Here is a 27,087-nt window from a genome sequence, read left to right as displayed (position 1 = left end):
TGCGTCTAACTCGTTAGACTCGTTGGTAATTGTATATATATTGTATTTGATTGTGATGTGTTGGTTTACTTGAGTTTTATTGTGATTTCTCGCTACGGTCAATGTTACAACGGCCTTGTAATAAATGTGTCTATATTTTTTGAGACCTAGTCTTTACCGCCGCGATCGCTACCTTGATTGGTCTGGCTTGTCCAGAGGTTACCCTGTTCCAAGAAACTAGGCTGGCCTTCTGAACCTCTGCCCCTCCAGGACAGAGTTCAGAAATCCATCTTAACAAATTGGTGTACAGCGGTGGGATACGACTGAAGGTATCCAGTGTTGCGCACGAGCGAAGGCATTTCAAGTTATTCCTACCAGGACACGTAGTGAATTGTCGTAGTATAACTTTTAAAAGGCCATAGTCCTATCTAACAGTATGGAAACAAATACCTTGTTAACTTTAAATGCTTCTAAATCCGAAACATTGAAAAAGATGTGTGCAGAGAGAGGTGTCTCCTCTCAAGGCACCAAATTGGATATGATCCAAAGAATCGTGGCGTGGCAAGAAGCGCAGCTTGACGCTATAACTTCTGAGGACAGTGCGGAAGGAGGTGGGGCAGCTCTCACTGGTAGAACCAACGGTTCTGCCACTGCACTTGTCCACCGCGACCACGAGGACAGGGAGGATGAGATGTCTTATGTTTACTCTGCCAGGGTTGATGGGGAGGCCATGCTTGAATTCAAGAAGCAAGAGCTGCCGTTTAGGCAGAAGGAGCTTGATTTCAGTATGGCCAAGCTAAAAATCGAACAGGCAGAAAAACAGAAAGACAGGGATCACCAGTTGGAACTGGCCAAGCTTCATGTTACAAATGGATCCAAGGGTCCTGGACATGGGTCTGGGGCCTCCTCTCATCCACGGTTTCCAAAAGATCTGCTCAGTGTGTATGAGGAAAAGAATGACATTATGGACTGGCTGAATACGTTTGAGTATGCATGTGAAGTTCAACAAGTTGACAATGCTGATAAGATTGCCTGGTTACTCAGCAGACTGCCCCATTCTGGCTGTACTGCCATTATGGAAATGTTGAAGGCTGAGCGAGCGGATTTTGCAATGTTAAGAAAAAAGAAGGTGGTACTTGGGTATCTTATGTAACCGAATCCTTAAAAAAATTGACTGGCTGGGTCGAAGGTTATAAGGTTTCTACCTTTGAAGGCATGATAAGTCTTGTCATGCTGGAACATATTTTTGCATCTTCTTCCCCGGAGCTTAAGCAGCATTTGGCCAATTCGAAGGAGATAGATCCTAAGAAGCTTGCCATTGCCGCAGATTTATGGTTGTCACATCGAGTGTCCCATAAGGACAAAACTCATCCTGGTAAGCAGGAGGAAGGGAAAAAGTCCAAAGATAAGGAGGGTGGAGAATCTGATAAATCTTCTTCTCAAAAGGGCCACCAAAAGAAAAATAAGGGTAAGATACAAGAGAACTCACAGGGTAGTGGAGGTCAGCCTCCGAAACAGAACTCTGGTTACAATAAGCCTCCCTATGTAAACAGACCCAATGGATCTTGTTTTGCTTGTGGAGCAACTGACCACGTGAAGGGGGATCCCCGGCGTAAGGTTAAACCTTTGGGGGTCCACTCGGCTAATCTGGCCTTCTCCTCCTATGAGGAAGAATAGAATACAGGAGCATCCTTCTCCTCAGACTCCTTCCCCAGCGGGATAGAAGCTGAGGTAGATTTAGTTTCCCTGGGTTCCTGGGAGCCTAAAGTTGCAGAGGCTTATGCTAGGATTCCAGATAATACCAAGCACTACTTTAAAGACAGTGTGCTTATCAATGGAGTAGATACTCCAGCTCTTAGGGAAAGTGGGTGCAGTCGAACTGTAGTGGATTCTACCTTGGTAGACTCAGAGGAAGTTGCCACAGCTACTCTGATGCCCACTAAGTTGGCTGACGACCCACCTCGCATGTTTCCAGAAATACCTGTAAATCTTACTTTAAATGGTACAGCAGTCAGGATTCCAGTGAGCATTCAGAGAAACGTCCCAGGAAAGGCCTTGTTAGGCAACGATCTCAGAGCTTTAGGGCTTGTAGGAGATACTGTCGACAGACCCTGCACACGGTCTCAAAAACAGGCAGCATTGGCCAAGACCAATACGCCGCCCCAGCCGAAGGGGAAACCCAAGGTGAAAGGAGTAAGAAAGTCAAGACGAGGGAAAGAGAACATTCCCCCAAACTCGCCTACCACTGCGGTGGCGGAAGTTGGTCAATCGCTCGGGCCTGACGAGGAGGTGGCGATGCCTGAAGTATTTGACCACAACGACCATCCTGAACTAAAAGACTTGTTAGTGGAAGGTGGTCCTGACAGGGAAGGATTCAGTAAAGGCCAACGCGAGTGCCCATCTCTTAAAGGCCTAAGGAGACAGGCCTGCTCCCAGCTTGAGGGTGAACCTACTGGGACACATCAGATTTATTGGGAAGGTGGACTCCTGTATAGTGAGCCCACAGAGTCTACAGAAGGAGACCATAGGAGTTTGGTGGTTCCCCTTGCTGTAAGACCCTTCCTCCTGCAGCTGGCGCATGAATTGCCCCTTGCTGGTCACCTTGGTATTAAGAGGACCAAGCAAAGGTTATCCATGCACTTCTACTGGCCCAAGATGGGGGTGCAAGTAGAAAGTCACTGCAGGAGTTGTGCCTCCTGCCAGTTATCTGGTAAGAGTGGCTCAACAATCCAAGCTCCATTGGTACCACTCCCAGTTGTGGGAATACCATTCGAAAGGATAGGGATCGACATCGTTGGTCCCCTTGACCTGCAGACATCCTCAGGCAATAGGTTTATCTTGGTGCTAGTCGACTATGCTACCAGATATCCTGAGGCTATCCCATTGAAAACTGTAACTGCCAAGTCAGTTGCAAAAGCGTTACTTGGCATCTTTACTAGGGTTGGCTTCCCTAAAGAAGTTGTGTCTGACAGAGGCAGCAAATTTATGTCAAAGTATATGCAGGCTATGTGGAAAGAATATGGGGTCACCTACAAGTTCTCTTCTGCATACCACCCCCAGACCAATGGTCTGGTGGAACGTTTCAACAGAATGTTAAAGAGCATGATTGGGGCTCTGGAAGAACGTCAGAGAAGAAAATGGGATCTTCTTTTACCATGCTTACTGTTTGCCTACCGAGAGGTACCGCAGGAGGGTGTTGGCTTCAGCCCCTTCAAACTTCTGTTTGGTCATCCTGTGCGGGGACCCTTAGCCATAGTCAAAGAGGGATGGGAGATGCCCACTCCCCCTGTTACTACCAATGTAGTAGATTATGTGCTGGGGCTCAGAAAACGGATGGTACTTCTGATGGGCTTGGCTAGTGATAAATTGAAGGCAGGACAAGCGCTGGTGAAACATTGGTACGACCAGAAAGCTTCCCTCATCAACTTTACACCTGGTCAGCAAGTCCTGATCATGAATCCCATAAGGCCTCAAGCTTTACAGGACAAATGGTCAGGCCCTTACACAGTGGTGGAGCCCCTGGGTGAGGTTAACTATTTAGTGGACCTTGGAAGGCATGGACAGGCTCCAAAAGTGTTCCATGTAAATAGGCTGAAGGCTTTCGTCCCAAGAGTCGAAATCGCAGCACTGTTACTGGCTTCAGATGTTGAGGAAGAGGAGTCTGAACCTCTCCCCGACCTGTTCCAAAGCGGTCCTTCAGATAGCTCCTTTGAGGGTGTCCGAGTGGCCCCTCACCTGACTTCTGATCAGCAGGATGAGGTGAAAAGTTTGCTTAGGCAGTTTTCCCCCCTGTTTTCACAGTCGCCTGGTTTGACACCTTGGTGCAAACATAACATAGACACAGGAGACAGTGTACCTACCAAAAGTAGGGGATACAGGATGTCAGACAATGTACGGTCTTACATTAAGACCGAGGTCAACAAGATGTTAGACCTTGGGGTGATTGAACCCTCTAGAAGTCCTTGGTCCAGCCCTGTGGTTTTGGTTCCAAAGGCAGGCATTCTGAATTGAGGTTCTGCATGGATTACAGGGCTCTGAATGCTGTCACCAAGACAGATGCACACCCCTTGCCTCGAACAGATGAGCTGGTGGATACCTTGGGTGCCTCCAAGTAACTCAGCAAGTTTGACCTCACTGCTGGGTATTGGCAAATAGCTTTAGCAGAACATGCCAAAGAGAAGACAGCGTTTTCTACTCCAGACGGTCTTTAGCAATTCAGGGTAATGCCGTTCGGGTTGAAGAATGCACCTGCCACTTTCCAGAGGCTTGTGAATCATGTGTTGAATGGGTTGGATGAATTCTCTCTTGCATATCTAGATGATATAGCAGTTTTCAATGCCACCTGGGAAGACCATGTGAAACACCTCCACTACACAGACCCAAGTGAGGGCCTTCTTAGGACTCACAGGGTATTACCACAACTTCATGGCAGACTATGGCACCATAGCTTCCCCTCTGACTGCCCTCAACACTCCAAAGGAAGCCAAGAAGGTAACTTGGACCGACGAGTGTGAGAAGGCCTTCAATGGCTTAAAAGACTTCTTGTGCAAGGCCCCTGTCCTCAGGGCCCCTGATTATCAAAGACCTTTTATTGTGCAGACGGACGCCTCTGACACTGGGATATGAGCTGTACTATCGCAAGTAGATGAGAAGGGTAAGGAACACCCTATTGGTTTTATTAGTCGCCAGCTTAAGGACCGAGAGCTCAGATGGTCCACAGTGGAGAAAGAATGTTTCTCTGTTGTGTGGACCCTACGGAAGTTGAGGCCCTACCTCTATGGGACCCACTTCACTGTGCAAACTGACCACAAGCCCTTAAAGTGGCTAATGAACATGAAGGGAGAGAATCCAAAGTTGCTTATGTGGTCCATAAGTCTACAAGGCTTTGACTTCACTATTGAGCGTAGGCCAGGTGTCCAACATAGCAATGCTGATGGGTTGTCCAGAATGTTTAACCGACCTGAACAAGAGACTCATCCAGGGGTGGATTAGTTCCCCCTGTCCATAGTCTGGGAGGGGCGAGTGTTAGGAAAGATTTCTTAATTGTGGGTAATTTTCCTTCCATGTGGCAACCCCTAAACATTTTGCTGTTGTTTTCACCATGATCTAGACTTTGCCAGAGAAGTGCAGCCTTCTGCAGCACTCCTCTGGGCTTTCGCTCCATTATTACGGGGAAACTGACATGCCCTTAAGACAGTCAGTACCGGGAAACATTGTTTTCCGTAGTCCTTTTATCATGTTGCAGATTTCGCGCAACATGGCACAAGAGTGCACTGTAAACTAAGTTACTGCTCTCTTGGGTCTCTAGTCTTCTACAGGCCCTAGACACTCTCTTTGGATTATTAATGAACGGTGCAAGTGAATTACGGACAGGACTGGTGGCAGCGATCGTTTCTTTGTGTTTTGAGCTCCTTTTGGCTGTTTAAGCACGTTTCTCGCGCTTAGCCCAAAATGGTGGCCTGGCTTCCAAAATGGCCAGACCACGAGGCTCTTTGTCCTGTCCGCTAAACCGTCTTGCCCCCTTCACCTTCCCAGGTCGAGCCGACCCGGGGCCTTCCTTATTTGGGCATGTACTTTCCCGCGATACACAGATGGTTTCGCGGGCTTCTACAGGCCTTGTGTGTGCCTCCAGGATGTGGGCTCTGATGTCTGGTCCCAATACACATCCTGGATGCCAGAGAGTCTAGTGTGTCGTGAATGCCTGGGACCACCATGGTCCGTGATAGGTCCACGTATGGTGTGAGTGTTTTGTGAGCAGATCTCCCATTGGATCCCCTCCGTTTTGGCGCAAAGGGAACCGTGGATAAGAGGAGGCTGGAAACACCACTACCATGTCGATCTCCTGAGTTCTCACGAACGAAGGAATACAGGAGCCAAGTATCCTGCAACTACGAGGCTGAACCGAGGAATCACTGGTGACCCGCTGAAGGACTGCTCCTCTGCACTGCTGTCGGCTTTGTGAAAACCTTTCTACCTCTGATCAAACGAGAAGGCCTGTACTGGTACTTCGACCCTTTGGAATAGTGGGAACAACTATTCTCGGCATCTTCACCATCTCCTGCACGTAAGCCTTCAGAAGTGTCTCTGGGCCATCCAGTGGACTGACCAGCCTACCCAGGAGTCTTGCTCTGTCACCGCCGTCAGGTTTCTGCTGTATTATGAGTCCTTGTCACTCTCACACGATTTGTACACTTGGCACTCCCAGGTCTGAAGTGAGAAGCGTACTTTGGGCTGAAATACACACAGCCGCTCATTGCCCTTCTGTGGTAACAAACTGTGCTGGTTAACTGCGTTTGGGACATCCTCAACTCTAACTTCTGCTGCTGCGGAATCTACACTACGCCGAGACGTCCCCTGCTCGTATCTGAACCTGCCAGCACTGAAACTGATGCGGAGAAGCCTGGGTCTGCCTGCATCGGGGACCGGTGAGTAGCATCGCTAGGAACTGGTCGCCCTCCTGCAGTAGCCCATAGCTTTTCCCCGCTGTGTCAAACAGCACGCCTTTCCGTACTCACGCTCTGCTTCTGCCCACAGTGGAGACTGCGCTTGAGTCGCAGAGCTCTGTTCATCTTCATTTGTTCACCGAACTGAACTGCCTGATTCCCTCGAGGAGACTCCCGTTGGCACCCGCGTGTGCAGGTACTTTTGAGCACAAGGCTCCACTTGTCGTAGGGCTCGGACTTCCTTCTAGTTAGGTGCCTCTGAAGGCGGACTGGGTCTAACTATTATTCACACTGCCTGTTTTCCTCCCCATCCAGGTGATCTGCACATTTTGTGCGTCTAACTCGTTAGACTCGTTGGTAATTGTATATATATTGTATTTGATTGTGATGTGTTGGTTTACTTGAGTTTTATTGTGATTTCTCGCTACGGTCAATGTTACAAAGGCCTTGTAATAAATGTTTCTATATTTTTAATATAACACCTGCTTGGAGTAATTTGTAAGTGTCCTTCTTTGTGTGCTCATTGCGGGCTCTCAGTCACCCTCACCCCTCTTGAGACCTAGTCTTGACCGCCGCGATCGCTACCTTGATTGGTCTGGCTTGTCCAGAGGTTACCCTGTTCCAAGAAACTGGGCTGGCCTTCTGAACCTCTGCCCCTCCAGGACAGAGTTCAGAAATCCATCTTAACAACACCTCAATGTCTTGTAAGTTGCCTTGCGACTGCCCTAAATATCTGAAGGTATATCAGTCAAGAAAATGTAGCGATTAGAGCAGTTACTAAAAAGGTAGGCCAGATGTATTGGAAGAAGAGTACCTGTCACTTTAAACGCATAGGAGCTCAGTCGACAAAAAAGCAACAAGACCATATCTGGGCATTTCAACGCTAGTAGGGGACTTTCTGTATTACTGCGCCAGCAGGGGGGACAAAAAAGAAGGCAGATGCAACCATACCTTCCCAATCTAGTAGGGGGACACACAAAGGAAGACATATAAACCCTTTATCTTCCAAATCTACGAGAAGCATGGTTTCCATAAATTTCTTCACCCACCAGAATGTGGAGGGTGGGCACATATTTTTCTCAAGGACAGACTTGGCATGTCTGCTTTTCTCTGGGGGAAAAGAACAACAACCGATGCACCAAGTAGACCTTCCTATATTCCTATCGACCTTGGAAAATCCTGTAAAGTGAGACCTTCCTCCTGCTGCTTTGCCTTCCCTGTGGATCTCCACTATTGAGATGATGTGATGGAGAGCCCTCCTCAGAGATCCATCATGAAATTGCTCAGTGCTTTTCACAAGTCCATCTTCTGCCTTACCTAATTGTTATGCAGGCAAATAGGTTGGTCCTGCCTTGGTAAAAAATACCATTCTTTACATGTTAGTGCAAGGATAAAAAGGGCTTTTAGGCAAGATAGCTAACCATAAGTTCCATAATGTGCATGTGTACTGAGGGCTCTGATAGAGATTAGAGGCTTTGGTCCTTTAGGGTTTATGGTCATAAGACCGAAAAAAAAAAATCTAAAAAAAAAGATCTAAAAAAAAAAGGCCGAAAAAAAAGTCGCATTTTTTTAATGATGTTTTTTATTCGAAATGGGGGGGTTCTCCCCCAACCCCCCTTTTTTAATTTTTTTTTTTTTACCATTTTTTTTTTAAATCCCGGACCCCAAAATAAATATATAATTAAAAAAAGAGATTTTTTCGAGATTTTGACCGACCACCGTCCGTTAGGGCCTTTACATGCACTTCCCTTGTGCTGAAGAATAACCAATTATTAACATTTGTGGTGCTGGAGCAGAGGAGTGCGAGCGCTCATCATATGCCCCAGGCGGATATTTTAAGTGCAAGCTGCTTACCTTGGGAAGACGGTGATGCCACGTGTCATGGGTGTCATAGCCTGGTTCTGCTGACTTGGCACTTCATCCTCCCTATGTCAATACATTGAAGTACCACGAGTGGGTAATACGAATAATGCTGATCATCACAGTGCTTAGAAACAGTAAGTATCCAGTATGAAGTGCTATGTAACTTGCCAGATTATTAACAAGTATAAAGCTTTTTGAAAGCCTGCCAGGAAAGGCATAATTGTGAGTTTTCAGTAAATGTTTCCTCCAGATGTCAGTTCCCTGTGATCCACTGGCTTTCTGTGATAAGAGGAAGCCAGATGCATTGGCAAAATAGATTGCATCTTAAGTAGCACCATTCTGTGATGAAGAGGGGGTTTTGAGGCATGTTACGGAAAAACTACCCTGAGAAGACAAATTGTTGGCATTAGGATCGACAATATTCAATGCAATAATTGCACTTTTAATTAATTCAACCATGTGTTCAGAGGATGTCTGAAAACGATATGCATATCTTAGTGTTGGTGAGAGCACTGGTGTCCATTCACATCAAGACTATGATTGTTGTATCTCAGGAGCAATATGTGCACCCTGAAAACCTTGGGAGATGAGAATGCACACTAGAGGATCCCAGAAAGAGCTTGAGGAGTTTGTCAAGCAGGAACCACAAAGGAACCCATGGCGACCTATTCACTCTTGTCCTGCCCTAAAAAGATTACCCACACTCTGGTGACAAAATACTCCATTCCACTGCTACAGGTAAAGCAGAAGCATGCTTTTGGTTTATATTGTTGTGGCTAACTCAGGCAGTCACACCGTCTGGGTTCAAACTATGAGAAGATTTGCTGCCACACATAGTGTTTAGGCATACAGAAATAGGACTACTGATCATAGAAAGAGGCCTCTGTGTGCACCCCTGGAAGCAAAACTAAGATATCTACATTCGTGAACCATTTTTAATCAGAAACAGGACTGCTGCACACCATAGATGGAAAGTTGGGTTTAAAGTCACATTGTGAGGTAAGAATAAATTGGGTGTGCCTCATGAACATAATTCTAAATGTCACCTACTCGTTTTTGTTTTTGTTTTTTTTAGAAAGGAACCACATTGATACAAGACCTGGGCATTTCTTTACAGCCCCCTAACAAGAATTACAGAATTCTGGTTGGACACTTTTTTGTGTGAGAGGCCATGATACGTACTGGCTTCATGGAAGAATCAGTGCCATGAATGACATAGCAGAATATGTTGTGTATTTTTAAGAGCCTATTATTAAAATCAATAATATGTTACATACTGGTACTATGTAAGTATTACGTAATGAATTATCGATGGGTGTCTACTAACTACGGGGATATATTCCACTGAAGTGAAGCTCAAATTGTCTGAGATGTCATTCGGGACTCTGAGCTGGAACACACCGTGTAGTTGAAAGCTACCCATCTACAATGTTATGTTGTCTATGCCCTTCCCCCCCCCCACATCCTTGTTACATCCATGCGCTATCCATTATGACACATCATTGTGGGGAGTGTCGTGGGGAGGCTTGAAGCAACTATACAAAACAAAACAATATCTGGATCCCTCTACCCACGCCCCATAGGCACTCAAAACTCAAAAAGGGGATCATACATTGCTTGGCGGATGACATACTCTGTGCACCTGGCAGGAAATAGTTGTCCATAAACAACAAAGTGGTGCCCCTTCAGTATTACACATTCACCAACAGTGCACACTTTGATAAATCCAAAGAAGGATTAAATGAGGAGTGCACACTATTATCACTTGTCTACAATAGTGCCAGACAGCTTTTTCAGTATCAATATTCTCCTCATCCGCCAAAATATTGATAGTTGGTAAGTGAAATGTCCCTTCATGATTAGGTTTGTATGCAGTGTTTCTGCCACTGAATGGGAAAGTAGATATTGTATATTTAGCAAAATGTGGCCACTTACTTACCTGAGCCAAACTGACCCCTCAAAAGAATGTCTTTAAATGTGTAGAAATCAAAATTAACCAATTACAGCAGACGTATACATACGAAACAACAACCTCACCCTACACCCTGTATTAAAACACACATACCCAGCTGAATCGATTCTCCTGGCGCAACATACCGCAGCCTCCTTTCGCAGTGACAATGCTTCTCTGGAAATGGCTATGCCTTGGTGAACCCTATTTGAAGAAACACCAAACTTTTCTGAACCACTGAGCATTTTTTGCTAGATCAGCCCCAACAAGTTCCCTCAGGCGAGTTCCTGAAACACACTTGACATAGAAAAAAATGTATGTGTAGCATTGGCTGACGGAGGGGTTAAAAAAAGAAGAAATGCCCCAATGAGCTGTGGTGGTTTGCCAGAACCTGGGGGAGAGTGTGGCTCCTGGCCTTCTCTGACACTCATGCACCCGGCCCATGCTAGACACAGAATAAAATGCTACATTGTGGTGGGATTCTGGTGTATCATGTGGTCTGTGAATATTTGCAAGCAACTGCAATTCCAGTGGGCTAACAACCTAAGAAAATTCACAGGCTAGTCAATTTCAGGTGAGTTCACCCATGAATAAGTCTCTTGCATCTCACTCTCGTGGCTCAGGATCTACAAATGACTTGTCCATGTTTCAGATCTTTGGAGTCTCAACATCCAGAATACTGGGACTTTGACAGGTCATGAAATCCATAAGTACCTGTATTACTTTTACATGTGCCCATAAAATATGCACTGAAAACAAAACATTATGCTTTTCCAAAAGGTCACTCAAAATTCAGAAGAGTTATAAATTAGATACAGCACAATGATAAAAAGTAGAATGAAAGAGTATGTGACTGGCACCCAACTCCCGATCTAATAAAGGGCATTAATATTTTGTGGCAATCGAAATGCAAATATAAATCCTTCAAAATCATGCTAACACTACATCGTTTGTCACCGACCAATATCCAGATGCATCCCTCAATGCATCTTGGATCGCCATTTGCTGCATTTTCTAGCAGTCCGCTATTTCCATCTGTGTTTCCATTCAAAGTGCAATTGAGATTTCTAGTCGATCAAGTTGTACAAGTTGGCCCATAAAGCTTCATCAACTCAAATCATGAACAGTGTCAATAAAATAGTTATGACTATCATAAAATCTAATTTCTAAAAATACAGTTAATACAAATTGCTTTTAGTCTCATAAGTTGTTCCCTGTTCCATTTTAAAAGTAAGCTCTCACGTTGCATCTAGTTCATGGAATGGAAGTCGCTTCTCAATTCCACAATCCTCAATTTACTTATTATTGTCCAGAGGTTTCCTCATCTGTGAGGCCCTAAATAAGCTTTATTACCTACCTATTAGAGATTCTTTAAAGAGCATTACCAAAGCTCTTGCCACTGTATTATCCCAAGCCCAAAGTATAAACATTAAGGCAGGCCTATATTTAATAAATGCAAATGTATATATTTTTCCATGCATACTCATTAAACGTACAAAAAAAGTACAAAGGGCACAGTGCTTTCACTGCTTTCAATGACCACTCACCAACAAACAGATATATCCTTCACTAAGCAAGCCCCCACCCACATTCCCATTATTGAGATCTGCCCACCCCTAGTTTTGCTAATCCATCTGTGATGGCTCTTTCATTTGCAGCTAAGCGGGTTTATATTATAATGTGTTTACCAGGTTAGGCTTAAAAGGATCTCGTTTAGGGTGGACCGGTCTCCTTTCTCTATTGCACCTTTCCTCTAACCTGGGGGGCGCTCACTGATCATGTCAGTTCCCTTTTGCTGTTCCCAGTCCAGGGCACCTTCCCTGCTGCTCTACAGAACAAGCAGTAATTTATAATGCGTTTGGATCAAACTGGCCTCATGAGTGTGCTGGATTGCAATACACAGATTCTAAGAGAGTAGCTTAACTTTGAAAGGGACTCTGGGGCTGCCACAAGGACCATCAAAAATCTATTTTCCAAAGTGTGCAATGTCCTCCAAAGAAAAGAACCAAACAAAGCAGTGGTGATTGACCTGGTATTGCATATTTTATGGGCTGAATCGGCTGACCCCCACGAGTGCTGCAGAGTGGTCCAGTGTTCTCTAATTGGCGTTTGGCGTCTTGCAGTGTCTTTCTACACTGTCCATTGCTTTTCTGGTAAGGAGCTGCTGCATTAAGCCCCATGCCATTCCGTGGAGTGGAGCGGTGTGCTGCAGAGTGTTCCAGTGTTCTGTTCTTGGCGTTTGGCATCTTGCAGTGTTTTTCTACACTGTCTATTGCTTTCTGGGGAGGAGCTGCTGCATTAAACCCCCTGCCATTCCGCACAGCAGAGTGCTGCAGAGTGTTCCAGTGTTCTGGGAGTCCGGAGTCTGGAGCTGGTCCCTCAGCTTGGAGGTTTCATGGCAGAACCGACGTTCCCAATTTTCTCACCGCGGACCCGTCTGCAAGTGAAGAACAAGGGGAGAGGGAAGGGGGATTTAACACTCATACATGGAAAGGACACCAAGAGAACCAAGTCAGAGTCCTCAGTTGGCAGGGGGGTTCGGTCCCTGGCCCCTATACCTGACACTCAGAAAAATGCTTGTGCATGGTCAAATGTCTCCACAAACGACATTGAATGTACCGACCTTACCCAGGATTTAAAAAGGAAAATTGCCCCTAACAAAAAAGAACTCGAGTTTTTGCCCACAAAGTGCCCAATCAGACCTAAGACGTTGTTGGTTCTTAAAAACGATCACAGTTGCCACAAGGAGAGAGGAGGGGAGACTAATACCCTCGAATTGACTGACGATGAAATATTGACGCAGTAGGGAATTCCGAACAGGTGCCAAACGAAGAGAGGAGCTCTCCAAAGCAAGCAGTAGATTACACAAAACCCCCAATGGAGAAGAGACCAAGGTTGCTTGAAGTGTTGGATGGACCTAAACCATGTGGCAGTCCAGTAGAAGCAGAAATCCCTGACAGCCTGGTGCAAGTGCACAAGGGCTTTCTCCTCTGCTACGGGAAAAGCTCACAATCACGTCCGATCTATAGCGGCATGTAAAAGAACTATCCATCAACCCCAGCGAGGGGCCAGCTCCCTCGAGAGCCGAGAACGTAGGTTGTGAGATGTCGGCCATGTCAGCACCCAAAGAATTCTCCAAGAACCTCAAAAGGTCCCATGCTTATTCTAAATTCAACTGCCTTCAACTCGCAATCTGACTTAATGGCAGCCTTAACAATGGCTTTGTCTCCCTTTCTGAAGCTTTATGACATACTAAATGGAAACTTAAAGGGCCATTCTACATTGTTGGCCTTAATCAATTCAAAATTGATAAACATGGAAGACTTTATTAGGTCACTCCAAGCAAGATTTGACCAAGAATCAGAATGTTCCAAGAGAATACACCAAACCTTTACAATAGCACTCAATCTGGTAAGAGAGGTGAAAAAACGCTTATTGGACTCCCTACTCGAGCTGTTACAAGTTAAGGCCTCTATCCATTTTCAGAAGGCTCAGAGGCGGTCTATGGGCCATGCCTGATTGCCCTCCCCCCGACGCCCTTGATTAACACTGAATTGAACCAGCCTGAAAATAAGACAGCAAGGGCGGGCGAGGATGCATTGAGAAACAGACATGGATGCTCCAACAGAGGTGATTAGCCTTTGAAATGATCCTACGATCTCACAGGCTTCTGATGACAACAAAGAGATTGAGGGGCTGTTGAATGTTCAAAACAGCCTGAATAACATGCGAAAGGAAGGGGCTTTGCATAAATCTTTGGAGAATGGCAAAGTTGCGAGGCATAGGACCCCGGCTCAAGGGGCATTTCCAATCTTCCAGAAGAGGCAAAAGCGCAAGAGGCTGGAAGAAGCCAACAAAGTGGAGCCAACTGACTGCAAATCAAACGACATGGCAACAGCCAAGCCAAAAAAGAAGATCTCAGGCGTTCCTAGGGGACTCAGCAACACCGCCCACAATCACAAACTCAAGAAGCACTTCTAGTGAGCTGCCCCACTCAAGATTAGCAAACAATACGGAACGCAGAAGACCAACCAAAATGAAGGGTCACCTCTCACCACTACCAGAGGTTGAATCAAGCTGCATAGCGCTGGAGGACTTTGATCTGTTCATCCTTGGATCCTCATTGGGAATATTTAGTGGAATCCAATGGGGATTGAACCAAACACGTTTTTGCAGACTTTCGTAGATATTATCAACAAATACTATACTCGATATAAGATTGACTTCATGTGTGTGGGAAGAGATCTGAACGTACCTTGTTTATCTAGCACGTTACGATATTTTGTAGGGGACTAACGGAAATCAAAACTAAGCACTTGGAGGATTGTATAAAAAAAAAGACAATGCTACGTGGCTGAGGATTTCTTGTCCCTTCTTATGGGTGGGGAAGACTTTCCGGGAATTTTTGTGTTGATACAGTTTCTGAAATAGATGTTTTAAGTGTAGTGGAGGAGGGAGCAGGAATTGAAGTGATGAATTTTGTAATCTTATGTATGAAGAATTGATAAAGGTTTGTAATAAACTATGAAATAAAAAAACAACAACAACAAAAAGACTGACCTCCATCAAAATGCTGGTAAAATGTCCCCATGGCTCGGTGTATTTGCTTAATAAAACGTTAAGGAGATTTTTTTACAGCTGAGCTGGTCAGATCAGCCTGTCTTGGACTCTTACACAGAAATAGTACAATTGGGTAATCTCATTACATTTTTCATTTCCTCAAGAATGGCACCTTTAGTATCTCCACCCAAGAACAACAAAACATCATGGCACGCGAGTTTGGTGTGTTAAGCCCTCACTTTCTATTGGCATATAGTTACATAAGTCATTATCAATATTTGCATGGTACACAAGGTGTGTGTCAGCAACATGGCATTGTCTGTATTAAGAAGACTGGCTATGCAGGGATACCCACCTTCGGTGTGTCACCAGTAATTTGGACCATGCCTCAATACTGTTAATACATACATTAAAAAGCAGTGTGTCCAGTATGCATCCCTATCCGACTCTTCAGGAGAACTAGAAGGTATCTTTATTCCCTCCATTGGGGCCATATCTTCTTTGGCTTCCCACATTTGAATAGATTTGCATCACAGTGCTAAATAAAGCCTTGTCAATCCCTTAGACTAGCAATGGCTTTGCATGAAATGGTGCTGTCTGCTGAATCCAAAAATGTGCTTAGAGCCACAAAGCCAAGAATGAAGGAGCCAGAGTCTACTCTTTAAAAATGGGGTTATCCATAGATAGACATTTAAATACTACTCTATTGTGGACAAAGCTCTTCTGAAGCTATTTTGGACATCAACTAAACTGCTTTTCTTGTAGTGCTATTCCTCTAGCTTTCTGGGGAGAAACACCCCCATTGTCATCATGGAAGAGTCAGCCAAATACATTGGTACAAAAAGACTTAGGCTTCAATTTATCACAGTCATCATCTGAAATGTGCAGGACCCTAGTCCTTCCCACTGTCAATTCGCCTGTTAAGCATCTACATGACTCCACTACTGGAACTATTCAGTCTCTCGGGCCTCACCTGCTACAGATGACCGCCAAATTATCTACAAACTGGCCAGCCAAACTTCAACTGACTCGCCAGACCTAAAAAGATTGCTTGCTGACATGGGTTCATATGACTGATGAGAAACAGACTAAAACGTAATCCTTCCAAAATTGAACTAATTCTTTGCAGTGCAATCCCGTCACACACCTCCTCAGTCCATTGGCCCATTGAGTTGAGCCCATGTGCAGAATCTTCCTCATTGATTCAGAACAACAATGGACAGTGGCTGGATGCTAGAAACACAAGTAAGAGTGCTCATTAGAAGATGTTTCTACCACCTTCAGATGCTATGACGAATTTTACTACACCTTTTTGCTCACCCAGTAGACTATCGACACTCTATTGCTTGTCCTAATAATCCTGGATTATACAAACAGCCTATTTGTAGGACTCCCAGAATACCTCATGGAAAAGTTACAGTCCAAAATGCTGGGTGCAGACTACACCTGACGTGTCAAGGTTTGAACACATCATAATGCACTTCACATACTGCATTGGCTTTCCATCAAAATAAAGGACATGCCTGAGCCCTCTGCATTGTCCATTATACTTAGCATGGAAAGGGAACAGCTTGCTTCATATGGGATTTGTCAGCATCACACCCCCACCAGGACCCTCAGATAAAATAATGCTGCTCTAGTCATTGTTCCCGGCTTCCATAGAAAAAGACAAGGATTGACTTTCTCCCTTTTGGCTATCAAAGTGTAGAACTCCTTAGTCAAACATCTCTGCATGATATGATATGATATGTCATTTATAAAGCACCGGTACACAAGCGTTTCTTGCATGGATCGAGCCACCACACATTCAGGAAACAACGAAAACATGGCCTTCTGCTAAAGCAGACAGCAGAATCCATATTCAGCACACAAGTAATGGGTGCGTTCGACCTGTACTCACCAACACAACAGCCTTCTTTACCTTCCCCACTATCCCACTAAAATAACCCCTAACCCACTTTCTTTACAGAGCCACGCACAGCAAGTTCAGTATTACTGGGATAGGGGTGCTACACAAGACCACATTGCCTTACCTTAATTTCAGCTACGGCAACTGGACTTATGGGTGACCCACCCAAATTATGTATGCCCACTAATAATTCAATGTGAGTCAAGTGAGATCTGGAGCTAATAATCAGAACCCTAAAACCAAACCTTCAGTTGGCAGCGTGCCTACCTAGAAGCAGTTTTTCCTTTGTAATTCTCTGATTCAATTCTTGTAGGTGGAATGTTTTGCGGTAACCCCTTTCAGCAGACATTGCTAATGTGCACTCCTACGACTTAGCTCTGCTGTCTACGATCGGTGCAATAGTGTGTAACCATCGTCCAAGTATATACCGGATCCCAAATAACAGAAGTATTGTAGCTGAGCCAGCCAACATTCAAACCAATCAAAGTTTTACACTCAGAATTAAGTAACACATACACACATATATATCAAAGAGCTGCAGCAGCGACTAAATTCACCAAGCTTATTTAAGCAGCACAGCGAGAGGCAAAGGGCACATCACTCAATGCTACATAACGAAGTAGGTGAGAACTAGGCATGGTTGTCTTGATTGGCCTTTTATGCCTTCTTATTTATATTCCCCAATACCATCTTCTCCTTAATTATTGCCCCTTCTTGCAAAAAGTGAACTGTGCAACTATGTTGATGTGGGGCCACTGAGATGTACCTGCATGCCTTCATCATAGGGGCATGAGAGGCGATTGTGAAGTGTGGATCGCACAGAAGCTGGGGTCAAGGATGGTCCCATCAGTGCTCTTGCACTAGGCCGTTATTGTGTGTATAACTTAGCCTGAGCCAATGACAATCCAGGACACTGTTTATCAATTCAATTAATGCTCTTTAATCACAGATTATGAATGCATTGGGAAACCATAATAAAAAGACCAAGCACCCGACAGAAGATTGCAATTTTCATCCATTTCAGACTGTTAGATATTCAGCTCACAGCCTTTCCCGGACTGAATGAGGCAGAAAGCCTCCACTACTGGGTAGTAGACAGGTTAATATGGAAATTGACTAAAGTGTTAATTAATCTTTGTCCCAACATGCCACGTTGTGGAATTTGATAAGTGTTCTTCAACTCGTTTGCAAGCAGTACTCCCGGGTAGAACTCAAGCCCCTGAAAAAATATCCAGAAAAATATGTTCAAATAATGATACTGTAAAAAACAATGTATTGGCACAGATGGGCTTATGCCAAAAACAGTGAACAGGTTTTGATTCCTTGATTTACTATCTAAAGGGCATACTACCGTCTAAAACATCTGCTTTAGTGTGTTTGACCCATTAATCTCACAGCCCCTAACTAGGCGTTCAAGCATGGAGGCTGTGTTAATTTTAGGATATCACAAGATGTGAGATATTGGATGAGGACCAGGAAAGGCCACACATTGTATTCTTATTGAATCTATGTGATCACTGAGAAAAACACATTTCTAATCCCAAAATACAGAAAAACATGTTTACCCCTTTTTACTCCATATATATGCAGGGGGAGACCCCCACCACCCTTCCAGAAACCCCTACAGCTTTTGTATTAACTTAACCCCCACACACACATATATAGGGTAAAATGGGGTTTTCTAAATTCGGTATTTTGAGATTCAAAATTATTTAATTCTCCATTATGGTATGATCCCTTCTTATTGAATGCAAACAAACCACACTGCCTGAGCATTTACAACATTTCAGACAGTTGTCCCCACAATTTGTATCCTTTACCCTCATCCAGAATTTACATCAGATATGAGTGTTCTGACAGAGATCAGGATTGAAGGAACAATAGATTCCATTACCAATTAAAATGTTCTCCTTGTAAAGATCAAAAGATCGTAAAGATCAAAGATCATGAGGTGTATGACCATAATATTTACTCCCAGAATCCCTCTGTCCTGTAATGGAAGACACGGCGACACAGAAGAAAACTCCTTGCTGAGACACAGGTATTCCGGAACACAATGATTTTTTTCGATCAACATCATAATGCGTGTGTGTGTGTGTGTCTATGTGTGTGTTTATGTTTTTCAGTGCCAATGTTTACTGCCCAGTCTTAGAAAAGTGCCTGAAGCACAAAAGTGCCCCATGCACAAAATAGGTTTCGACCAACTCACAGGAACGAATAAAATCGACTTTATAAACTGTATGAAAAGGGATTGTTCGCAATGTAATCAATGGATGTTAGTGTGGTCTTTGGCAAGTTTGTTTTGTAGCTGTTTAAATGCATTAATAATCCCGGTCATCACTTACCATAATGAAAAACACTTTAAAATAGTGTTTGTTGGGACAAGATTGAGTCTCTGTCAATCACAAAGTTCACTGCACATGGATGCATCCAGCCCTACAAATAAGTGTCATAAAAGTCACTTTTACTCTCTACAGACAGGCAAATACACCCAAAAAATAAAATAGGGAGTACAAATACTCTAAACAGAAAATAGGAAACAAAGATAGACAGGAGCCCTCACCTGCTTACACCCACACTATTCCACAGATACTTTCCAATCAGTGGCACGAGCAGAGCAGTGCCCGAGAAAGGAGCCCCGCTACTATTTTAAAGCCTGATGTAAAGATGAACGTTAAGGTAAAAATACATATATTTGAATGTGTCTGAATTACTAGGTGCACAGATGTATGAATTACACAATTATATTTAGAGTTCAATATTTTTTTGCTCACCTAAAAAATCCCCCTTTAGGAATGTGATTTACATTTTTAATCACCGAAAAATAATTGTACTCCCAACTTTAAAGAAAAATAGGGAGCAAAATATGCCCACTTCAAAATCTTATCTGAAGTCCTCGATACATCATGTCATGTGTGCTTGTTGTCCAAAGCTTAAAGGTCATTGACATTAAGGTATCATCTAAAGTTCCATGATGCATAACTCTTGAAGAAAACCTTGAGGGTTCCATTGTGTTTCAGACCCACAAATGCCAAATTCATCCTATTATTCGACATTTTGACTTGCAAACGTCGAGAGAGATCAATGCCAAATGGCACGGATCATCTTTGCCCCACAATGCTTTTACCATACCACACTGTATCTAACTACCAATCAAGGAAACATCACAATTTAAGATTGCGGTAACAGCACCACCACCGTCGTTAAGGGATCATTGCTGCGCTCGGGCTCTTAACTTGGACAGAGGGCTGTTACCTACAGGGACGGCCCGACACCTCGGCGTATACCGCCTCAATGTTGTCTTTCTTTAAAGATTGGCATGATCCTGCCTGTACGCCGGGCTCTGAGGATGCATTCCAATACCAAGGGTGTTGGTGTGGTCTTCTCCTTGAAAGCCTTTCCTCATTATACACCAATCAGTAACACTTGCTTCAAATCACAATTGGGTGACTTGAAAGGAGCAACAACATGGAAAAAAAAAACATAAATATACCATAACTGAAGACCTACCCATTACATGTTTTCTAAAACCATGGACACCATCAGCTAGATGGTAAGGGCACTTTAAGTGGCATCATAGCAGATATAGAGTAGGAACTGGACCACAGGGATAATATTAAGAACAAATTGTGTGATTTTCAAATAAAAGCTTTTACCGTTGATTTTATTTTGTAATTTTTTTACTGCTTTTTAACACCCCACATACATGCAAAATGTTTCAAAGTGTTTAGGGATAAGAGGCGGCATGCAGAGATTGTAAGATATGTCCAAGGGATGGGGCAAGGAGAAGGGGAGGGGCTAGGAAGGGCAAGCAAGATACCTAGATATCCATTATCTCTACTCAAGCTGCACTGGATCTCCAGAAAAAACGGGCACTCCAGGGAGAGGCAGAGTCCAGGTTACAGCTTAAGAGGCACAGTGAGAGGGTATCAGGGTTAGCAGAAGGAAGCACTATGCCAAGTGAGGATGGGCTACATTGGTAGTAGGCAGGTTGGGATGGTAACTACCAGAAGCTTGGAGGAATAGGAATGTTTTCAGGTTCTTGCGTAATTTAAGGTGATCAGATCGTGTCTTCGTTTTGAAGCTAGTTAGTTCCAGAGCTCCACGCCTTGGACTGCCAGATGCTTTCCTTGCAGGTTGTAAATCGAAATGGAGGTAGGACAAGTCTACCTGAAGTGGATCTGAGATGTCTTTGTCTGCACGTAGCTATCAAACTTGCTGGGTAAGTATTGGCACAAAATTGCTTTGCGAGTGCTGCATAGGACTTTAAAGTAGATGGTTGTTGAATTGGAGTAAATGCAGGATTCCAAGAGCGCACTCCTGGTGTGGTCCTTCGTTTCTAGTGCTAGGAGGAGGCGGCTTCTCTGTTTAGAATGCGCGTAGTTTGGCGATCACCTTCTTTCTTGAGCGAAGGCATGTGATGCTGCAGGAGTCCTCTTTGGATAGGACCAGCGACGGGATGACCATGCCTTGTTTTGGAGGCCCAGTGTAGTCATGATGCGCCTCCGCGAGTGTAGTCGTAGATGAAAACTTTTGATCACTGCTGTGTTTAGGGGAATGAAGGAGAGTTTTTAGGCAAAAAATATTCTGAGGTTGCGTGGTTTATTGAACGGCGTAGGATGGCACGTTTAGCTCTCACACTTCATGATACAAGGCAAATAAGAATATCTACGTAACTGTATAAAATGCGTTCAGAAACAGTACTATGCTGATTTGCAGAGAATAAAATGTACCCCAGGAGTTATTTGGTTATTATCTAACCTCCTGTGCTGCCATTTATCATATTGTGATTTCCAGCATTAAATATCATTAACACCATTGTGTTGATTCACCTGCCTCCTACTAATGTACATTAAGTGAGTCAATGATTCCAACTGTGTGAAACAGATGCCCAGAAATTCCATGTAACTGCTCCCTGAACAAGGCATAGAGGGAGGGAGGAAAGGGAGGGAGGGAAGGAAGGAAGGAAGGAAGGAAGGAAGGAAGGAAGGAAGGAAGGAAGGAAGGAAGGAAGGAAGGAAGGAAGGAAGGAAGGAAGGAAGGAAGGAAGGAAGGAAGGAAGGAAGGAAGGAAGGAAGGAAGGAAGGAAGGAAGGAAGGAAGGAAGGAAGGAAGGAAGGAAGGAAGGAAGGAAGGAAGGAAGGAAGGGAGGAAGGAAGGGAGGGAGGGAGGGAGGGAGGGAGGAAGGGAGGGAGGGAGGGAGTTGTGTTATAGCTTCCCAGACGCACTGCGTATTACAGGCAATGTGGTGTGTTACACGCAAGGATAAACACATGCAGTCATGGATCATTTAAAACTTTAGTCGCCACTCTGTCACAACCTGTGTGTGATATTTATAGCTGAAGAAAGTGCGCACTCACCTTTTGGGGGCCGATGTGGGTCACACATGCACCCCATCTCATGCAATACTCGTGAACCTAAGGTGCCAAGCTTTCTGATAAAATGTCGAATGTGTCTCTACCATTCTACAGGAAGAGGGGGGCAGGCACTTTGCCATTGCTAATGTTTTTGTGGCAGTGTAGCTTACTGCACGGGTATTATTCAGGGCCCATCACTGGTTGTGAGTGTGGGTCCCTGTGGAGCCATGAGACCAAGTTCGGACTGGCCTATAGGGTAATGCCCGAACCCAAAACACAAAATGCTAGTGTGGGCCAGTTTTTCTGCTCAAAGTGGGCCAGTTTTGTGGCCAATGTGGGCCAGTTTGATGAGTTACTTAACTATGCGGCCAGTAGTTTTGACAAGTGTTACTGAATACATATTCTTTAAAATGCACAATTTGCATCACGTGTTTTCAAAACTCCCTATTGGGTACCATTCAAACAGTCTGTCACAAAAGGAATGAATTGCCATTTGCAATTGTGGGCCACTTTTCCATTGGTGCCCGAAACAATGTAATGCCCCCAGTCCGACCCTGACTGAGAGCAACACGGTGCTGCTCTTGCGGGGTCCTAGTATTAGAGTCTGTGTGAATCTAGTGATGGCCCCCTGTGCTTCCATCACGATCAAGGCTGAATAATGTCACCAGTCGAGGGGCTCGCGCTGACTCTTCCTGCGGAGTCCTCGGGTGGCAATAGAGTGTGACATTTCCCTTCTGCTAACCCCATGGTGCTGGCGAGGTGGCAGGAGTGAGAAAACCACTGTCGCCCAGACGCACACAATGGTTTGGAACATTTCAAATAGAGTAGTCTTAGAATATAGGCGACAAAAAAACACGTCCACCCACGGCACTCCATCTGCGGCTGCACGCACAGGCCCGCGTTCTCAGTCAGGGCAGCGCTGCCACGCACTTCGAAGAAGGTGCTGCGTGCTGCGCTCCGCGGCCTCTAGCGAGGGAGGGCCCGCTGGCAGCAGGCACGCGACAGGCAGCGCCGCGTGCGCGGTCCCTCGTCTGTCTGCCGCCTGCACCCTCACGGTGACAGGTAGCCCTAGCTGTTCCGAAGGCCGCCAGTCATGATTCGGCGGCCTGGACTAATCACACGCACTTAAGAGCCTGATGTCATGACAATGAAAACCAAGAGACAGGGCCAAGAGGTCAAAAAAAACCCGCCCCCACCCCCACAGACACACGCGTCCCTCTCAGCGTTACTGATACATGAGAGAAGCAGTGGGAGTGGCAGGTTGCCTTTGCTTGTGGGTCCAGTGAGTTTAATACTTCATGATAAGTGCCCCATCGTGTATCCCCTCCCTTGCCCCCCAAAACATAGAATGCATTATCAGGGGATGTGCACGCCCCGAAGGGGGCCCCTCTGGCCACCCACTCCCCTCTGCAGGCATCTCCCACCTTTCCTCCGGGAGGAAGGGGCGTCACCAGGGATGGAACATCCGGCGCGCCCTGGGACGGCATATACGATGGGGGACTGGAGCTCATTGGCAGTCTATCGTTTGGGTAGTAAGGGTATGGTCTATGGTCTGATCACCCCCCACCCCGGAAAAAGAGAGGGGACCAATGGGGGCTGACACCACTATGATACCAGTAGTGATACAGAAGGGAGTGTAAGAAACTACAAGAGAGAGAGGGAGTGAGAGAGAGAAATTAATGTCCCCAATGTTATTGGGGAGGGTCATCATTCTATAGTGCACCAACCCTATGACATGTTTCCAATGAGTTATATATGAAGTGCCTTATTTGCGGGGTATGCGTGTGGGGGCATGGTTGGGGCTGGTTTATCCTGGAGCATTTATTCTAGCAGGGAGGCCCAAACACAGAATGTGCTACCTAGACAAGGGTGGGGTTTGGTGAGACCAACCAGATTACATACAACAGAAGGAGATCAGCAGGTGTGGGACTGGGATAGGTCGAGACACCAAACTGTGAACTTCCTTTTTTCTATGATGTCAACGCATTTCACATATTTATAGCTTGAAGCATAGATAACTCAATACATTTCCCCAGAGGAGCGCAATGTATGGTCAGGTCTAGAATTTGGTATTATAACTCATTCCTCAAGGTTACGCTTGCAGCAGCTTTGCCACGGACACCAGATCACTGTGGTGGCCCTGCACTGCTGAGCACTCAGTGACAACCACTATTTCCAAAAGAATTCACCTTGTAAATCTATATCTGTATTCTTTCACAAGGCGCGATCACTCTCACGTTGGCGCCAACTTCAACACAGATAATTGTTCCAAAATCACAATTTGCAATAGTGTGAAACAAGCAATGGCAGGTCAATGTAGAAGCCCAAACACGTAACATGCTTACAATAAGGTGGACTGTGCAAACATGAGTGAAACCCACAACTCTTGGCCTCACTTACAAATGCAGATCTGCCTGCACCATTCCTCTATACCAATGCAAAAAAAGGCTTCCTAAACTCCCAAAAGACACTTTGTTCCAGCGGTCTCCAGAGATTGAGCATAAAGTCTTCCAAATATGTGGACTGGGGACACAGCCACTGCGACATGCAAAACCTTCACCCTGTGGAACAACCCAGTCATGCATATCATTATGTACTGCTTATGCAGCAGTTACCGGCCACGCACCCAAGTGGCCAGTAGTATGCCGGATACAGATGACAAAATGCCGGCAGAAAGTAAGCGAATAGAGAATGCTGAATTCAAAGTGTGCTCAATACCAATTATAAGTGAATGATAAGAATACATTATCTTACCTTGCTGGAGTAAGGGGGCTTGCCCAAGTTGACCCCATCCCTGATGAGTTTATCCCGGATCATGATCTTCAGTTTGAGTTTGGGGTAAAAGGCCAGCCCCCTGCCACGTAGACCGGCGATGTGGTCTGGAGTTCTGGAATCCTGTGCGTCACCGGAGCCATTCTGAAAAGGCTGGCCATCGCGTTGCGCTACCAAGCGGCGGGTGTAGATATCCGGAAGGGTTGGCGATACCTGCTGTGGTTCCAGGGTGAAATAGAGCCCAGGAGAGTTTTCCTCCTCCTTCAGCCTCTGAACCGCCTGCAGGATCTTCCGACGGTGATGGGGCATCCAAACCCCAATGGCATCCAGGTCTGGGTCCCCGATCTGCTTGCACACTTCCAGGTCATCGTAGCCATTATCCACAAAGGACTCGGTGTACTGCACAAGCCGCAGAGTCTTCAACCACTCGTACACAATGTTGGTGCACATGGTGAACAGAATAGTATCTCCCCTGCTCCAAAACTATGTGTCACATGCGCATATCACATAAAAACTGGAAAACATACTGTGACATTTTTTTGAAAAATGGAAAAAATGAAAATATCCATAAAGCAAAAAAGAAAAATTCCTGAATCACACGTGGGACATGACTTCTGTGTTTTTATTCCTTAAAGTGAGAATCCAAAAAACGATGAAATTAAACCCAATTCATAGCAGGCAGTGTCAATCCCTCTTCCCAAGGATATCCTGCCATGTGCAGATACATGGAGCCACACTAGACGAAACACACACCAGCTCCAAGTGGATGCTTCGTTTCCTTAGGTGTGAGTGGTTGCTTCTCAAAGTTTTCCAGAATATCAATGGCGTAACAGAGTTTTCTAAAGTATGAAATTTGCCACAAAAAATAATCAACAACACACCAAAATCCAGTTAGTGACAGCTTTTATCAAGGCATGTTGATGGTGAAAGTAAACATGACTGCTTCTCAGGGGTTGCAAACAGAATGTGTTCCTCCTCCTCATGGATCCGCTTGCCTCTCCAGTTCTCTGAAGTCACCTATTCACATACCATAACACACATCCGCCGGGCAAAGGTACCCCATTGTGGGCTGCAGTCAGTAAGTCTACGGGAGAATGCGCATCCACTGGTGCACCCCACTCTTATGTGTCTGCAGCATCCACCGTGCAGCCCCAAATGGTGGTGAGCCCGGGTTTCTTTGGCGTTTTTTTCCAAACTCTGTGTATATAATCTTTTTTAAAAAATCCGGCGTGGGTCCTCTCAGCCCCGTGCTGCCACTTCCCCGTACTTTGCCGGCTTCCTGGCTCTCATCTGTGAGAAGTCGGGCGCGCGCCGCCACCTCCAGGCGCCCGGCACGGCCCGGATCCCAGTCGCTGACCAGCGTACCTCACTCACTGCTCCCGCGCGCGGCACGCACGCTCCGAAGTCTCGCGCCACCGTGGCGCGAAGGCACCGCGCTGCACGCTGCTCCGCGCGCAGCTCCCCCCCCCCGTGTATATCCGCCTTCCCCGGCGAGGCACGGAGCGCGAGCAGCCGCGCGAGCGGCGTGCAGGCGGCAGCAGGCTGTGCGAGGGCGCCCTCCTCCGCGCGGGGGTCACTCTGGTTCATTCAGCTTGCTCTCTCCAGGCTCGCCGCGGCCCCGCACGAGTCCTCCCAGCCCTCACGGTGTGTGCCCCTGCGCTGCCTCCAGCCGGCGGCGGGTGAGGGCGGGCTACTGTCGCTTCCTCCCTCTCCGCTGCCTGACAAGAGCAGCTCGAGCTGGGGATGCCGCTCGGTCCACTCCCCCCTCAGGCACCTTTTCGCTCGCCAACTATGCCCAACTCGCCCCGCTCTGCTCCCGCCGCCCGCCTCGCGATGGATTCGCCACAAGTTGCATCTCTCCTCCAGGCGGCGGATTTATCGACACCACATGCCTTGCACTGTAGGGCTTATTTAATGTGCAGTCCGCTCATGGTTTAGTCAGGCACTGAAGGTGTCTGTTGGGGGAAGGAGCTGCACCGAGTGAATGTGGGATGAAAGAGAACACGGACCTTTCCAACAGTAGCAACACAAACGGCAGTCGATCTCCAACTGCCGCGCCACACTTAACCAGTCAGGCACCTGTTAGAAGGGCACCCTGCATTTGGGTGGCAAGGCTCATGCTTTGTCGTGCCATGTTTTGTGATCATGTGATATCCGTAATTTCAAGGTATGCTATGTTTTGTCACAGTACAGTATGCTGTGCAATCTTGTGTTATGCCTGTTATTTCTGTGTATGCTATGCAATTTAATGCTA

General features: G+C 45.7%; 1 protein-coding gene across 2 annotated transcripts; it reads right to left on the bottom strand.

Moving 5' to 3' along the window:
• Positions 1-20,348: 20,348 nt before the first annotated feature.
• SAMD5 (sterile alpha motif domain containing 5) lies at positions 20,349-26,816 on the bottom strand. Of its 2 annotated transcripts, none has more exons than XM_069606663.1 (2): positions 24,816-26,816; positions 20,349-21,248 (listed from the first exon to the last, which is right to left on the bottom strand). In XM_069606663.1, the coding sequence occupies exons 1-2, from the start codon at positions 25,281-25,283 to the stop codon at positions 21,243-21,245; spliced, it is 474 nt and encodes a 157-aa protein (XP_069462764.1). In that variant the 5' UTR covers positions 25,284-26,816; the 3' UTR covers positions 20,349-21,242. The 2 variants fall into 2 exon arrangements, with proteins under 2 accessions (XP_069462764.1, XP_069462765.1); XM_069606664.1 differs by having other exon boundaries at positions 20,349-21,245.
• Between the last annotated feature and the right edge of the window lie 271 nt (positions 26,817-27,087).

Source organism: Ambystoma mexicanum, chromosome 4p, assembly GCF_040938575.1.
Source record: "Ambystoma mexicanum isolate Mex_15411 chromosome 4p, UKY_AmexF1_1, whole genome shotgun sequence".
NCBI classification, from domain to species: Eukaryota; Metazoa; Chordata; class Amphibia; order Caudata; family Ambystomatidae; genus Ambystoma; species Ambystoma mexicanum.
This window is presented reverse-complemented; position numbering and strand designations above follow the sequence as displayed.

Excerpts from the sequence above, each read along its gene's own strand:
- SAMD5 (XM_069606663.1), bottom strand. The coding sequence starts at position 25,283 with ATGTGCACCAACATTGTGTACGAGTGGTTGAAGACTCTGCGGCTTGTG.